Source organism: Neltuma alba, unplaced genomic scaffold, assembly GCF_004799145.2.
Source record: "Neltuma alba isolate B1F8T4 unplaced genomic scaffold, ASM479914v2 tig00012910_pilon, whole genome shotgun sequence".
Taxonomy (NCBI): Eukaryota; Viridiplantae; Streptophyta; class Magnoliopsida; order Fabales; family Fabaceae; genus Neltuma; species Neltuma alba.
Window position 1 is genome coordinate 177,865 of NW_021637279.1, and position 17,773 is coordinate 195,637.

Below are 17,773 nucleotides of genomic sequence, written 5' to 3' on the forward strand. Positions count from 1 at the left end.
ATAAATCGAACCAAACCCTAAACCGATGGGTCGAACAGGGTCAACTCGAGATCAAACCAGTCATGTTAAAATAATAAAATTCAATTAAAAATAATAAAATACAACAATATTAATAATTATTAATAACAAAACACAACGAAATACAATAATAGTTTGATTGCAACAATAACAAAGTATAATAACATTGAGAAATTTAATCTTTATCATTCCTCAATAACTAAAATTAATAGTCATTGATGTCAAAATTATCAATAAAATTTATTTAAATCTATAGTGACTGAGATATTATGAGCTAAATGAGAAAAATAGAACTAATAGCAACATGATCATTCAAACTAGTTCATACTAATTTGACCGGGTTGATGCCGGTTTACTTTATAACCGGTTTAGGATTCAAACTAGACCGAACCACTGGCCGGTTTACTAGTTTTCCTATTGAACCTGCCAGTTTGGTACCTTTTTTTTTCACCGACTTTTTTTAATGTTGGGTTAGCTTGCTAGCTATGAATATCCTGTTCTTCAAACGCGTCTAAAAATATTTTCATTTCTTACTTTTTTTTTTAGTGTCATGTCATCTCTTTAGATTGAAAATATAAATTTATTACTTGCGTATAGTTTATTTCATGTAGGCCCGATTGAACATATACATTCAAATATTAATTTGCAGCCGAATATGAATGTAATGTCGATATATTATGCTCATGATAATATAATGGAAAGGCCAATTGATTATTTAATTCTCTTTGGACCAAAGTCATTTTCACGGCTTACAGTGCTTTTAGCACTACTACCTATTGCTTCTTTTTTGTGGCAAAAAAAAAATTATTCCTTCTTTTTGCCTCTTGGTGCTAACTAAATACTCCTCTGGTCTTATTTATAAGTCACTTTCAACATGTTTTACATAGACTAAAAAAACTTAAACCGTATTAACTCTTTATTAAAATATAACAATTTTTCAACTTTATCTCTATTTAATATATATTGTTTTTGAAAAAAATAACTATTTATACTATAATAAATGAAAGATAAAATTATACATTCATGCTAAAAGTTTAGAACCAAGAAAAACATTCTCTTAATTTATAGGACAAAGAGAGAAGAAATTTTTTTAATCTTATTTATAAAACAGAGAAAGAAAATTTTTTAAATGAATGTACAACTTTACCCTTCATTTATTATTATGTTGACTTTATTTTCATTAGGTTGTTAAATAGGGATGAAGTTAAAAAGTTGTTGAATTTTAAATGAGAGTTAATGAAGTTTAAGGTTTTTATCAGAAAAATATTTTGAAGGTAACTTATAAATAGCACCATAGGAGTATTAATTTAATTTGTATGTTCATCTGTTCGGAAGTCAAGGGAGATCGTTGATGTGGAAAGAAGTAAGTCCCGCATTAACTTGGGTTGAATAAAAAAGAAAAGCATTCAAATAAAAATCCATGAATCTAATACTAAGGCTTTGATGTTAAAATATGGTAATTGAATCTGTTTATATGTAACCTTTAAGTCCAAAATATCCCTTACTAGGATGCCCAACAAGTTATTTGTTTATTCATAAATTTCCTGAAATTTTAACTTCTAATTATATCCCCATGTAAAATATAGTGACGAAACTGGAAAACAGTTATATTATTCTAATTTTTGTTCTGAAGTGTGCAGCCCCCCTCTTGAATTAAAATAATTTACTCCCACTTTTACTTTATTGCTCAACTTTTCCTGCTACTAAATATAAGTAAACATTTTCACCTTCCTTTTATCCCTAAACATAAGTTAATTCTATTAAAAATCGTGACATTAAATAGAGGATAAAAATGAAATTCTTTTTACATAATTCATAGACTTTGGTACCTTCTTAGTTTGTGTATTTTTAAATACTAGGGCTTATATTTAGGCAGTGAAGGTGTTGGGTGTAAAAAATTATGTCTATCTACAGCTATTAACATTGTGTCCCACGCTAGCTAGGAATAATAATACTTCCTGTAGCTCATATTATAAGTTATTTTAATTGGTTCATCAAAATCAAAATATGGTAGTTAGTTAACTTGTTAAATTTGTTTCAAATTGAAATTTTTTTTTTGTAATTTTATCCATATTAAATGAAGTTATAAAGAATAGAAAAAATATAAAAAGTCACATTTAAACATTAGCTGTAGAGGTAAATTAAATTTAAATTGATAAATAAGTAGTAATCTCCACATGACGTATTTATGAATTAAGAAATTTGTGTAGAAATGACTTAACATTGTAAACCAAAGGACTATTAGTCAATCAGTAATATTTAATATCAGATTGTTGATTTCACGCGATAAACTAAAAGGCGGTCTATACATATAATGACATACAGCTATGACTTGATGAATTGCATCTATTTAATAAAACTGGCCCACTACCGATTTCTTTTTATAAATTCCTCGTTAATTAGTCTATCTCAAGTGTCCGGACAATTTCACTTTTTAAGTCAGAATTCAATGCTACATTTCTTTTAAAATTATGAGCACATGCAACGCATTGGAAGGGGGGAAAAATGGTGCAAAGGGTTGAAATTATGGTTTTCTTTTGGCCTGAGTTGAAATTATAGTTTGAAACCGTGATTTTTTCGGCTACGCTAATTAATTCAATAACTTTAATTCATTTGAATTCACCCATTAAAGGTTATTAATTCGTTAATAACTTGGTTGTAAGAGATAGGGCTAAGACTATTAAGGTTAAAACTCTTCCAACAGGTATATTTTTTGATATTTAAACTTTTTTTCTTCTTCTTATAGGATAAGACCGCTTATCATCTTAACCAAGAACTTATTTTATATATAGACTGTTTAATTTGTCATTAGTTGTGATTGTGTTACACATGTTTGACGTATACTAACATAATTCATGGTTACATTCGAAGTGAAAGATTATTTTAAGATGATTAGAGAGTTAAAAAGTGAGACATTCCACTAGTAACTATATATATTTAAATAATTTGTGACATTACTTCTGTTTGTGCTAGTACATGTTCAGGCATGCGTACACACACACACACAAACTTCCGCGCCTAATATAAAAATTAGTTAAGAGTTGGATTTAGTTTTAAATATAAGATCTCAATCTACTTGGCATCCCAAATTTATATTTTTTTTTCAAAATATCCTCATTGAATGCAAGGAAGAAGTAGTTTCTAATTCAGAGAAGTTCACATATATTTGTTACAGATAACTAATTTAGTAATTTTTTTTTAATATTTTTCAATTAGGCATCTATATCATATAATATTAGATAAATTTGATGATAATCCGAATGGACCAAGAATTTTTCTAGCAAACAGAGAATTGCGGCCACCGGTGTCCACCATCATTGAGACAAATTATATGTCTGATGTTATATTAACCAAATAATGATAATTTGTGGAAGAAGACCAGAGGATTTGGATCATATACCTCGGAAATGCAACCTCGCCTCTGCATGCTGGAATCTGGTCCTACCGGCAGATCAGATCACTAGCTTCTTTGCCCAGCCTTTCACCGTTTGGTTTAAGCAACACCTGGATCCTAAGAGAGGTGGAACCCACTGGAGCACCTTGTTTGGTATCATATGCTGGAAACCCTGGAGTGCCCGTAATAGATTCCTCTTCTGCCACAAGCTCATGAATGAAGCCTTTTCTTGGGCCCACCAGGTCTTCAAAGCTAAAGTCTTCTTTCCGAATGTAACTTGGAGCTTCTGATTGCTTTCTTTTTATCTGCTGTGCCCCTTTTGTAAATTTTCGGAGTAATAAAATTTCTTTCCATTCAAAAAAATAATAATTTGGTGAAACCTGATGCTATGTTTCTCCAATTTAGCTACCATTTTTTCCTTTTTTTAAAAAGTCATCATTTCTTATATATGAAATATACATATAATCCTCTAAATTAATTGTGATACGCTCTAATTGGAGGGAAGGTAGTTTGGAAAATAAGATATCAAATAATTCTAATACTGTTTATCCTGATGACTTGTTTGGGTTTTTATTTAATTGTTAGATAAGTTTTTTAAGCATTTTACGCGCAAAATAGGAGTTTTGCTGTCGTCACGATAGTGACTGAGAATCGATTTCTTTTGACGTTTTGCCTCGCGCGATTATTTAACTTGGTGTTGATATATTTGTTTAATGGCAAACATATTATTTATACATGATTTTCCAAAAACGTGATTGAATTATTCCTGATCGACATGAAATATTAATTAATTAACTGCGGCTTGATTTCCAGTTTTAAGTTTTCACATAAATCTAGACTTGTTTGGCCAAAATGAAAAATGAATCAATGATGCAACCTCCCATATACTCTGCTAAGTTATATCATTGTCTACAACTGAATATATATATATATATATATATATCTTATTTGCATAAAATTTATACCCTTTATATTCATTTAACCGAAAATATTATATTTAGCGGGGAAAACATAGAGAGAAATTGATGAATATTATCAGATCTAGATTCAATACAATATCATATTCTCTTGTATTCATCCTATCCTGGTTGTAGAACTAATTAGGAAGTTAATTTTGATTCTAAATGTAACATTGTAATTAATTTTTGTCTTATATTTATTATTTTTTCAAACTAATTTGTCTAACTTATAAATTAATACATAATGTAATGTTACACAGAGTTTTTTTTTTTTTTTGCTAAGTATAAGTATCCTTCTACTGAAGGTAATTTTGTTTAAGGCATTTGTCGAACACTAAATGTGTACTTCTCCCAACAGAGATTTAAATCTTGGTTCACTATAAGAATTTGCTCTTCCATTAGATTCAAATCCCTGTTAGTTATGGAGGAATATTTAAGAAAGATCAAGTCACATTTAATAGAATTAAGAAATTTATTTAATTTTTTTAATCTATGTAAATTAGTTAAGTAATTCTTACATTAAGGATTAAAGTAGTGCTCTATCACTCTGTATAAGAATATGCAAATTTATCAATAAAGGTCATTCAGTCTAAGTTATATGACAATTAGTTAATAATTACTACAATGATTTTTTTTATTTACTATTATCTCAAGATCAAATATTCATAAATAATAAGTTATAGGAAAAAGGAAAAATTGCAGCGAGGTCCCACAGCAGAAAAAATACAGCAAAAACGTTCCTGAAACCTTCTAATTAATCACAAGTCTCAAAGGGACCTCAGTGTAATTTAGTAAATTATGAATAGACCTCTCTGCCCTGATGAGACAGACCAAAGCTGCTGAAACTTGCCCTATTTTCATTTGAAATTTCCACCATTACTCGTATAAGGCAACAAGAAAGAGGAACCAAAACTTCACCATTTTTCTTTCCCCTTCCTATTCAAAAACCTTGGTCACTCCAGTCGCATCAGGTGTTGGAAAAAAGGGACTGAAAATTTCAGTGCGTTCCTTCCCATTTGCTCCCAATTTCCTATTCAAAAGTTGACATTGAAGGTGATGCTCATCGGCGTCCAATTTGTTGCCTTTCGTGTTGCATTGATACAATCTGTGCGGTTTAGGTGGTTACAATTTGTGCGATTTGAAGTATACTGTTGCATCTGATTCATCTTCAACATTCACACAATGTTTTAGCTAGTATTCATCAGTTTTATCACCCAAAATAGGAGACCCAATGATCCTATTCTAGATTGGCATCATTTCTTTCCAACTTCCATTTCATTTTTTGTCTTTTTCCTTTTGGTTTTCTCTCATCTTTCCTAAAATCCGTGGCATTCTCTCGTTTTTCTGCACCATGATCATAATTTGAATGTGGGTGACAACTGTTGGTAATAGCAATATATACTTAATTCTGTTTTTTTCCCCAAAAAAAGTTATACCAAATACAACTATTAGATATAATGATGATTTGTACTAATAAAAGTGATATTAAGTGCATGGAAATAATGATCATACAAAAGCAGTAAGGGATGATCAATAAAAGAGCAAAATATGTAGGTTTAATTTGAACGAATGGTTTCTACTTTCATTTTTTTGCTATGTAAGTTGTTATTGATGTACTGCTAGGTTATCATTATATGCATCCTAACTTATCATTTACTGCAGGATTGATCAATTTTTTTAGAGGTGTAAATTGATTTTCTATATCTCTATCTACCTTGTTTAATGAAATTGGAGAGCCACATCAATTCCATGTGCTGTGGAAGATTGCAACGAGACTAAACATACTGCCAAGACAAGTAAGAACCCAAATCTAAGTTGAGAATATGTTGTGGAAGCCTATTTTTTTGTAAATGGTTGGGAAGGAAATTTTTTGTATATATGACAATACACACTAATACTTAGTTTGATATTGGATACATGCAACTCATATTACTTTTGCGATGCGTTATGAAATCAGTATAATTATGTGTATATGAAGCTGTGAAAGATGTCAATTGTAATTATCTGCACCATGCATTATCACTACATGCTTCCCCATTTGTTAGTTGCTGCATTATCACTTATCAATTTATCTACTGATATAAAGTTTGTTATAATGTTATATAAAATCATTGATAGCACATTTACCATAACTAATATGAAATTATACAATCATTTATCATCAATTGCATCTTGATTTGTCACTGGTTATAGTTAGACTTGTCAATAGCTTCTATATTACTTATTAATGGCAACATTATGACTTGTCAATAGCTAGAATTGTTCTTTTTTAATGGCATTCAATTGACATAACTTTCTACAATACATTCTGGTTATATAATGAGGTATAATCTGCTATGATATTTATATTTTAAGATATATATAATTCAATTGCATATTTGAAATTAAGAATCACTACAAAAAAAAATTTGCTTTTAGCGACGGAATTTTTTAATTAGCGACGGAAAATCCGTCGCTAAGGAAAAATTCCGTCTCAAATTAGTGATGGAAATCCGTCGCTAACTCGATTTTTTAAAAATAAAATAAAATGCCACGTGGCACCTCTACCAATTGCCACGTCATCACTAGGACCACCTCCACATGTCGCTGCCACCTCACCTCTGCCTGCCACGTGTGCGCCACGTGTCACCACCACATAATTCCCTTCTCAAAGTGACTTCTCCATGGCTTGAAGCCAGGACCTCCTCCGTGCGCACGTGCGGCTTTACCAGTTGAGCTACAATAAGCCTATTGACTTATTATGTAAAATTAAATATATATATATATATTATATTATTTTACACAAACAATTATATATACACATATATATTATTAAAAACTAAAAATATACTATATGATAATTTTAATCATAACTATTTTAATAAAAAAATCATTTTTAAATATTTGTTTTACTATTTTTATAATTTTTTATTTTTTAAAAAATATTTTTAATATAATTTTAATTTCTAACAACACTAATTTTGAATTTTAAATCATAAATAATTTTTTATAAATAATTTTTAAATTTATTTTTTAATTAACATGATAAGATATACAATTTGATTATATATATTATATTACATTATATTATATTATGTATATGTGTTTTATATTTTTGAGAAAATCATTTACAATTAGTCAAAAAATCTTGTTATTCAAAAAATAACTACCATAGTAAAATCTAATAAATTTTTCTATATAAAAAATTAAATGATTTAAATAGGTTATGATAAACAGTATTTTCCTACTTGTATATATATGCTATGTAATTTATTTTCTTAAAATTAGTGACGGAAACAAATTCCGTCACTAATTTCTGACGAAATTGGGACGGAATTTCCATCGCTAATTTTTTTGACGGATTAGTGACGGAATTTTCTGACGGAAAAAGATTCCGTCGCTAATTCTGTCACTAAATATTTATTAACGGATTTTCTAACGGATTAGCGACGTCGCTAATCCGTCAAAAATATTAGCGATGGAATTTCCGTCGCAATTCCGTCAGAAATTAGTGACAGAATTTGTTTCCGTCGCTAATCAGCTGTTTTTTTGTAGTGAATATCTTTAGTTGTCAATGTATCCTGTATCAGTTATTAATATTTACACTCCAACCTGCTAGTAATTGCACTGTCACTTGTTAAATTTCCTAGTAATATATGTTTTATGTTTTATGTTTAATAAGCAAGTAAATAAATGACATTCAACATAATTGGAATAGTTCCTATTACATGTAAGATATGGAAACATTTAACATATGTAGAAGAAAGTAAATAATCATATTATATACTGTTCAACATAATCTTACTACAAAATTAGTTACCAATCGGAGGGCCATCACTAGTCATTTCTAACACCCATAATTATCAATAGCTTTATCTCTTCTTCTTGCTTTGGTTGAAATCTAGAGCATTGATGGTACTTTATCTCCATATTCATGGTTTCTATGAATAACCAGCCATCATAGGCCTTCAATCTTAAACTCTTGTAGTTCATTCTTCGAGTATTTTGGATACTATATCTTGCACAATCATGAACAGTGCTATCCCACTCTTATAACCACGAAAGGGCATGAATGCCACACGAATTACTGTTAACCAAATTTAACATGTACAGATCATGTGAACCTTAATTGCAAACCATATTAGGAAAATTAACTTAGTCTAGTAAATAAACTCATGTATCTAACTAGATATAAACTTTGGCACATTTCACTTCGTTGTTAATTTTATCTTCATTCTCAAATAATTATGGCTTAATAGCACATAAAAAGTTATGGTTAAACAATTACTCTGCAAAAAAAAAAAATTACATAACAAGGAAGACAAAGTAAGAAAAAAGTCAAATGGCAACAATAACACCATGAGATGACAACTAAGACAGAAGGAAATAACAACTACAAGAACAGATAATGACAACTATGACAGTGAAAAATTACAACTACGACAACAGGTTATGATAATTATAAGAGTAGAAAATGACTATTATAACAACAGTTATAATTGCATAAGATCCTATCTTCTTCAACCTCTTCATAAGACCTTTTATCTCTCTTTTATATGTTGGCACACTTCCATGAATTGTTTGGGCGCACACCTTGTGTAAAAAAGAACATTATATTATATTCCAATATCATCAAATTATGAAAGTCATACCAATGAGTTAAATGTTATTTCAGCACAAACTCACATTATTTCACTTGTTACGAAATATTTCTTTCCAATTTGTATTCAAGTGGTATAACATGCTTTCCTGACTTCCTCCAGTTTATTTACTTCCAATGAATTTAACTTTCTTCTTAATTAATATATGTTTTTTCTAAAAGCAAAATTGCTACTTATTGTCTTTATACTTAATAGTTGTATCTGTCATCACTTTTTTTTGGGGGAAAAATAGAATTAAGTATAAGCTACAATGTTCTTGACTCATAGATATATTACTATTACCAACAATTGTCACCCACATTCAAATTATGATCATGATGCAGAAAAAAGTGAGAGAATGCCACGGATTTTAGGAAAGATGGGAGAAAACCAAAAGAAAAATACAAAAAATGAAGGGGAAGTTGGAAAGAAATGCTGCCAATCTAGAATAGAATCACTGAGTCTCCTATATTGGATGATAAAACCGATGAAGACCAGTTGAAACATCGTGTGAATGTTGAAGATGAATCAGATACAACAAATCGCACAAAAACTCATCTATTTCATTCCTCGGTTAACCCATTATAACAAATTGTAACCACCTAAACCGCCAAGATCGTCATTGCAACACGAAAAGCAACAAACTATCCATTTAATATGAAGAAAAAGTAGAATCACACCAGAAAGTGGATGCTGATGAGCATCACCTTCAATGTCAACTTTTGAATAGGAAATTGGCAGCAAATGGAAAGGAACACACCGAAATTTTCAGTTCTTTTTTTCCAACATCTGATGCGAGTGGAGTGGCCAAGATTTTCGAATAGGAAGGGGAAAGAAAAATGGTGAAGTTTGGGTTCCTCTTTCTTGTTGCCTTGCACGAGTAATGGTGAAAATTTCAAATGAAAATAGGGCTAGTTTCAACAGCTTTGGTCTATCTCACCACTGACAGAAAAGTCTATCCACAATTTATTAAATTGCACTAAGGTCTCTTTGAGACTTGTGATTAATTAGAAGGTTTCTATGGACGTTTTTGCTGTATTTTCTCTACTGTGGGATCTCAGTACAATTTTTCCTAATTAAAATTTGTTTATTATTCATGAGTAGGAACGGAATTGGAATCGTTGATTTAGAAACGTTATTGCTGGAAGCCCATGTAATTATTGCTTTAGAAACCTTCTTACTAAATTCAAAGATGACAGATGAGTCAAGCGTTGACGCCTCATTATCAAAGAAGTGAACAAATTCCAAGGTTGAGCATTTGACAGAAAAGGCCAAGCAGCTTTGATATGCTCCCTGAATTTTCTTTTATAAAATACAGGAAAAAAACAAATTATTTAAATAAAAAATTAGTTAAAATTAATGAAAAACAATAAATATGTAAAAAAAAATATAAATGATTTTTTAAAAGCACCTTTGTTTATGAAAAAAGATAGTGAATTAGTAAATAATTAATACAGTAAGATTAATAAATAGCTAATGAGAGTACAACTAAAAAAATAACACTAAAAATTTTAAATAGACTATTAATGTCTATAAATATAAAGATGTACTCTACAATGTCGATCAGTTATATACGTATGCATGTATATGAAATTAACATTATTTCAATTAATTAGGTTACTAGTTTCTAAAATATTGTTTTCAGCCTTTCCATTCCGCTTTCTGAAGTATAAACTATATACTCCTGTCCTTAATATATGATTTAATTATTGAGTTGATGTGAATCTTAAATGTAAGACTTATTTCTCATATTTATTAATTTTTTTTAAATTACTCCTATTGATATTCCCTCAACCATGATCAAGTAAGAGGGGGAGGGAGGATATTAAGGAAAACGATTATGATGTCTTAGAATATGTCATATTTCTTATAATTAATTTACTTAACTTTTTTAATCTAATCAAATTAATTAAGTAGATCTTATATTAAATATCAGAGAAGTGTATATATATATGGTTATTATATTAACTGAGGAAAAAAACAGTAGACTTGGATACATATATACTAAATTAATTAGAGTCATATGCATACAGCGACGGCTGACTCGTTTCGGTATTCACGTGTTTTTTTTTTTTTTCAAATTCTCAAAGTACTCCCTCCAGTTCAAAATATAAGCTAAAATTGTTGGGGGCTTGGCTTTTTTATGAGATAGCATTCACTTTTATCTAAACATTTAATGAATTTTGTTTTCTAATTTTACTCCCGTATATTCTCTCTCCTTTTTGATTCATTTATTACATCTTTTATTTATTCTCTTCATTAATAAGGACATATTTGGAAAAAATATGCTTTATATATTTATTGTTTTAAACTAATTTTACTAGTTTATTGATAAACGTAAATGAATAAAATTTAGCTTATATTTTGAACTGGAAAAAGTAAACTTTAAGAATTGTACATGCTCCGTTTAATCTTTAGCAATGAAACTAGTAAAAATTGAGGTGATTAGGCGAGTACGCGTCCTGAATTGCTTGCTTCTCTCTTAATTAATCCCATTACAACATCTAAATACTACTTCTTCCAACCTTAAGGTTATATAAGATCTACTTGATACATTTAGGACCCAAGTTAGTATTTAATTACATTTTCTTTATCCCAAAAAAAAAGTTGATCGGAAAGAAAGTATTTAATTACCTATTGTGTATTTTTTTTGCCAGATATATAGTATGTATTAACTGTCAGTTAATTGTTTTTTTTTTTTTTGGGAGGAGACAGTATGTTTAGAAAGTGCAAGTTGAGACACACAGATACATATGCATATTAAGCTTACAAATAACTCTCTCTAATTGAAATAATCAAGTTAGAATTATAACGACGTTCTAAGAAAAGAAAATAATTATTGATGAGTCCCAATAATAAATGAGTAATTACTAGTTACTATTGTAAAACTTGCAGTTGCAAGTTGTTCGGTTGCTATTGAGACTTTTTAGTAATTATATTCTTCACTTGAGACTTGATAGATAACGGATATCAAATCAATATAAAATTGATAAATTTATTTTGCATTGTTTATAAGTCGGATCGGAGAAAGGGACTTATTCTTTGCACTTCATGCAGTACATGGAGCCTACCTAATTATTCACAATACATGAACTGCAATTTATTAATATAGTCTTCCAGTCCTTAATATAAAACCTATTTAACTAATTTTATTTAATTAAAAGAGTTAAGTAAGTTAGTTAATTATAAGAAATATAATTTTTTTTCTAAAATACCATAATCATCTTCCTTAATATCCTCTCTCCCTTCTATTTGATTATGATTGAAGGAATATCAATAGAAGTAATTTAGAAAAAATTAATAAATACGACAAATAAGTCTTGCATTTGAGACCAAAATAAATTTCACCGCCATCGATAGTGATTAGTCAAGTCAACAAAACGAGTTAGGTAAGAAAAACATATGTATCAATTACAATTTAGCAAACTTGAAATAAGGAAAACATATGTATCATATGTAAATATATTTATATATAGATATTTACGTGTGACAAATTCCAGATTGAAAGTTTCAAAATTCAAACTGAGAAGCCTCTGCAAAAAAACAGCCTACAAGTTAGGATGAAAATTTTGACCACAACCAAAAAGTGAAAATGAAAATTTGTTTTGGGCCATGAACCTGACTAATTTTTAAAAGCTTGATCCACCAAATACAGAAGAAAGAGCATTCTTATTTGGGCCGTTTAATATTGGGCCCAGTGGTTTCAGATATCCGTGACCCATTTCCATTTGAAGATCGTTAACTCAGATAGAGCATGTTTGGATTGCAGTTTGAAACTGCAGTTGTGCTTTGGAATCTGTGAAACTGAGATTGCAAATTGAGTTGGACACAAAATATTGTTTGGCTGAGACAACTTTTCCACCCAACTTCTGGCTTTCAACCTCAGTTGGATTCAACAGAGAAAAATCTGACTCTTTAAACTGCAGTTTCTCAAACGGTGATTATTAAAAATAAACATCCCAGATTTACCCTCACATTTTCCCCTCTGTCTCATTTCCTTCATTAGCATAATAAGTTTTTATTCAGACCAAATGAATTTTAATTTATATTCATGTTTGTCCATTATGTATATTTAATTAATTATCTACAATGTGTTTTCAAATTTTTCTTCATAACAAATATTTTTATTTTATAATTTCACAAATAAAGCATTTATATTTTATCATAATAATTTTACATATTTTTCAAACTATTATCACATTGAAAACATAAAATTTCAAACAATACTATTTAATAAAGTTCATGTTCCTTTCAGTTATTTTATAACTAAACTAACTTTTCTATTAATCATTCAAATAACTTTCAACTTTTTCAACTAACTTTTTAAAAATACATATCCAAACATACCCTAACTGACTTTTGCTCTAACTTCAACTACAAAAGTTAGTTGAACTAGAAGTCAGTTTTGTCCAACCCTAATCCAAACATACCCATAGAAGATCTGTTTCATGTGAAAAAAGCAATTGGCTAAAATATATATTCAGTCATTTATTTTTAGACAAAATTTTAATTTAGTCTCTTAATTTTAAAAAATATATTTTTAGTATTTTAACCCTAAAATTGCTAGCATTAAATGATGATTTTTTTATAACGTTCGTGGTTTTTATGAAAATTAAACTTAATATGTTTGTATTTGAAAATGTTTTATCAATATTCAAGATATCAATATCATTGGTTTTTGCTAATGATTTTCTGATTAAAAGATTAAAAACATATTTTTTTAAAATTAAGAGATCAAAATGAAACATTGTATAAAGTCAAAAGACCAAAAATATACTTTAGCCAAAACAATTCTACTTGTGATTTTAAACACTTAATAATAATAATAATAATAATAATAATAATAATAATAATAATAATAATTATTTATTATTATTATTATTATTATTATTATTATTATTATTATTATTATTATTATTATTCAATGCTTGTAAAAGCTTCTTAAATATAATGAGGTTATGAGAAGAGAAAATAGTTATTAATAAGTCCCAATAATAAACGAGTAGTTGTTATTTATTACTTTAAAACTTGCCGTTGCAAGTTGTTTGGTTACCATTGGATCTTTTTAGTAATTATATTCTTTATTTAGGACCTGATAGATAATTGATATCAAATCAATATAATATTTATAAATTTATTTAGCATTGTTTACAAGTTAGATTAGAGAAAGGGACTTGTTCCTTCCACTTCATGCAATACACGGAGCCTGCCTAATTATTCACAATACATGAACTACAATTTATTGATATACCATTTCAGTTTTTAATATAAAATATATTTAACTATTTTCATTTAATTAAAAAAATTAAGTAAGTTAGTCAATTGTAAGTAGGGGTGGAAACAGGCCAGGCCAGGCCAGGCCTCACCCTTAACAGGCCAGGCCTGTGATGAGGCCTGTTGGCCTGAGCCTAGCCTGTGGCCTGTAAAAGGCCTTTTAATTGGCCTGAGCCTGGCCTGTTTACAGGCCTGGCCTGGCCTGTGGCCTGTTAAGAGGCCTGCATTTTTTAATAAATTGTAAACATAAATAAATCCATTCAAAATTATAATAACTTCATCCAAATTATCCAAAATACAAACAAAATATGAAATAATCAAATTAACACAATTGTTCTTGTTACAATTATAACGAATCATACAACTACAAAGCATTAAATCTTCAACACAATTTCTTCTTCTTGTTCAAACACCTGAGAAGAAAAAATCAAATATATATTAGATCATAACAAAATTTAATAACTAATAAATATAAGAAATTGTATTCTTTTTATAATTCAAGATTTGTACCTTTGGTTTCTTTTTCAAACCATACTTATTGCGAAGCCAATCCCCACCACAAATAAGTGCTTCAATTGATTGTTCATTCAATTTAGAATGATATTCATCAATAACTCTACCACCAGCACTGAATGTAGACTCTGATGCCACTGTTGAAATTGGAATAGCTAAGACATCAGCTGCCATCTTAGACAAAATCTTATACTTTAGACTATTATTTTTCCACCACTCCAAGGCGCTGAATGAGTTAGAACTACCATCAGGAATGTAAACACCCTCCTCAAGGTAAGCTTCCAATTCTGATTTCATTGGGGGAATTGCTTGCTTTTCACGAACAATGGTCATGATTTGGTCGAATCCAGTAACTATGGAAGAACCAGAAACATTGACAGGAGAGTTGTTGCTAGCATTAACAAGTTCATTACCCATAGTTGTCTCTCCCTTATACATGCCAATATACTCATCATACATTGTTTTCATACTACTCACCACTTTATCCACATTCTCTGAAGCCACATAATCAGGTTTATAAATTAGAGGGAAACAATAATTAACAACATATAATTTGCACCTCGGATCTAGAACACTTGCAATAGCCATTAACATATTACATTCCCCCCAATATTTGTCAAACTTCTCTTTCATTGAGGATGCCATGTCTGTAATGAAGAAATCATCATCTTCTATGGCATTATCAATTACTTGTTTCACTCTCCAAACTTCAGGAAGGTACAAATTTGCAGTAGGATACTCACTACCTGAGATGACATGGGTTGCTAGATTGAACACTTTTAAAAGTTTACAAATCTTCTCAACCTTATTCCAATCCTCTTCTGATGGTGCATAGTTGTAATGTGGCTCTCTTTCTTTATAAGCAGGAAAGACAACCTTGAACTTCAAAGCAGTAGACAACATCTTATATGTAGAATTCCATCTTGTTGGACAATCAATGATGAGCTTCTTTTCCTTCAACCGTTTCTGCTCAACAACATCACAAAATGCTTTCAGCCTTGAATCATTATAGTTAATATATTTCACACTCTCACGGACATTATGTATGATGTCCCTAATTCTACCAAGGCCATCTTGCACCAACAAATTTAGTATGTGTGCACAACATCTAACATGAAACAAACTACCACCAAGAGGCAATGAACTACTAAGTGATAGGGTATCTTTAAGAGCCCTCAAACAAGAATCATTATAAGAAGCATTGTCAACTGAAACAGAAAATACTTTGTTTTCAATCCCCCAAGCCTTCAAACACTTGAAAATAGCATCTGCCACGTCAATTCCCCGTCTAGGAGCAGGAACTTTCACAAAACTCAAAACCCTCTTTTGCAGATTCCACCCCGCATCTATGAAATGACCAGTGATAACCATGTATTCAGCTACTTGGTGAGCTGATTTCCACATATCAGTGGTCAAACTAATCTTGCTCACACCTTGTAATAGAGCTTTTAATTGTTTCTTTTCTGCCTCATATATGGCCAAACAATCACTTCTTGCCGTCTTGCGAGAAATTTTTTGAAATTCAGAATTTGCATACTGAAAGCCCCACATCCAGACCTCATCCTCAACAATGTTAAAAGGATGCTCGTGTACCATAATTGCAGTAGCCATTATTTCCCTCATCTTTTCATTAGAATATCTCGCACCAGGTGCTATAAATGGATTAACACTCTGATTAGAAGGTTGGAATGGAATGGTGGGTTGCTTTTGTTGTGAAGAAGTGTGCAACTTCCTTTGCAAGCAAGATCCAACATGCCTCCAAAGATGGGAAGTGCTAGCTCCCTTGCCTGAGTATGCAAATAGTTGTTTGCAATACTTGCATCTACCTTTGAGCCCATTATCAGTTTCAACTTGATCCATTTCCTCCCAAATACCTGAAGTCTTTCGCCTCTTTTTCTGAATGATACAATCACCACCATCATTCTCATCATTAGTTTGTTGACTAGAATCTGTTGGTGCTTGTTGATTGACCTCAATTGCATTTGTATTAGGAGGAATGAATTGGATGACATTGTTTCACTTCCAAGTAGAGTTGACATTAACTAGAACTCAATAACAATAAAAAATCAGAAAAATAAAGAGTATGTAAATTAATATACTGAATAAGAGGAACGAGCAAGAGCAACGAGCAAGAGCAAACACGTCCTCAGCAAGAGCAATGCAAATAAAGCTAATGAATTGACCATTATATTCAGCAAATCTGATATGAAACAGATTGATGAGCTACCTGAATTGACTATTATTACTAGAAAACTAGTAATGACTCCAACCGATATATCAATCACAAATACCAGAAAACTAATAATGACTCCAGCCTATATATCAATCACAAACCTTGGATTAATTTATCAGATAAGAACACAAAGAAGAAGCAAACACGTCATCAGGCTTACTTGCAGTCTACAGATCGATGCAAATATTTTTATTCTAGTGGTTCCCCTTTCTCCCAGAATAAGGACATTCATATCACGAATTATAATTTCAGAAGCAAACACAATCAATGCATTAAATTTGTGAACCAAAGAGAAAACTTACAACTTACTTGTTCTGCCAATGTTAACTCGGACTGCAACTTCTGAATGTAAGTGAGAGGCTGAGAGCTTTGGGAGACAAATTTGCAAACAAACAAGGCTAAATCACTCGGGTCTTTGCACGGCGTCGGCAGATCAGAAGTTTGAACCATAAAAGAATCAATCAGGCTACAACACTCGGTATTCTCAATCCAGAAATAAAAGAATCAATAGGTAGCGCTTGACTAGATAATACATATATATATGTGATGGAATCGAAAATGCAGAGGCAGCAGATTTATATCTATGATGGAATCGAAAATGCAGAGGCAGCAGATTTATATCTATGATGGAATCGAAAATGCAGAGGCAGCAGATTTATATCTATGATGGAATCAAAAAACGCAGCCAGCGATCAACCGAAGAACAAAATGGAAGAAGAAGGGAGGAAGGGAAGCGTGTGCGATTAGCTAGTGGGTACCTGAA

General features: G+C 30.4%; 1 protein-coding gene across 1 annotated transcript; it reads right to left on the reverse strand.

Moving 5' to 3' along the window:
* Positions 1 to 14,880: 14,880 nt before the first annotated feature.
* Positions 14,881 to 17,460, reverse strand: LOC114732392 (zinc finger BED domain-containing protein RICESLEEPER 2-like). Its single transcript, XM_028919677.1, has 3 exons — positions 17,320 to 17,460; positions 14,992 to 16,673; positions 14,881 to 14,914 (listed from the first exon to the last, which is right to left on the reverse strand). The coding sequence occupies exons 1-3, from the start codon at positions 17,458 to 17,460 to the stop codon at positions 14,881 to 14,883; spliced, it is 1,857 nt and encodes a 618-aa protein (XP_028775510.1).
* Positions 17,461 to 17,773: the final 313 nt, after the last annotated feature.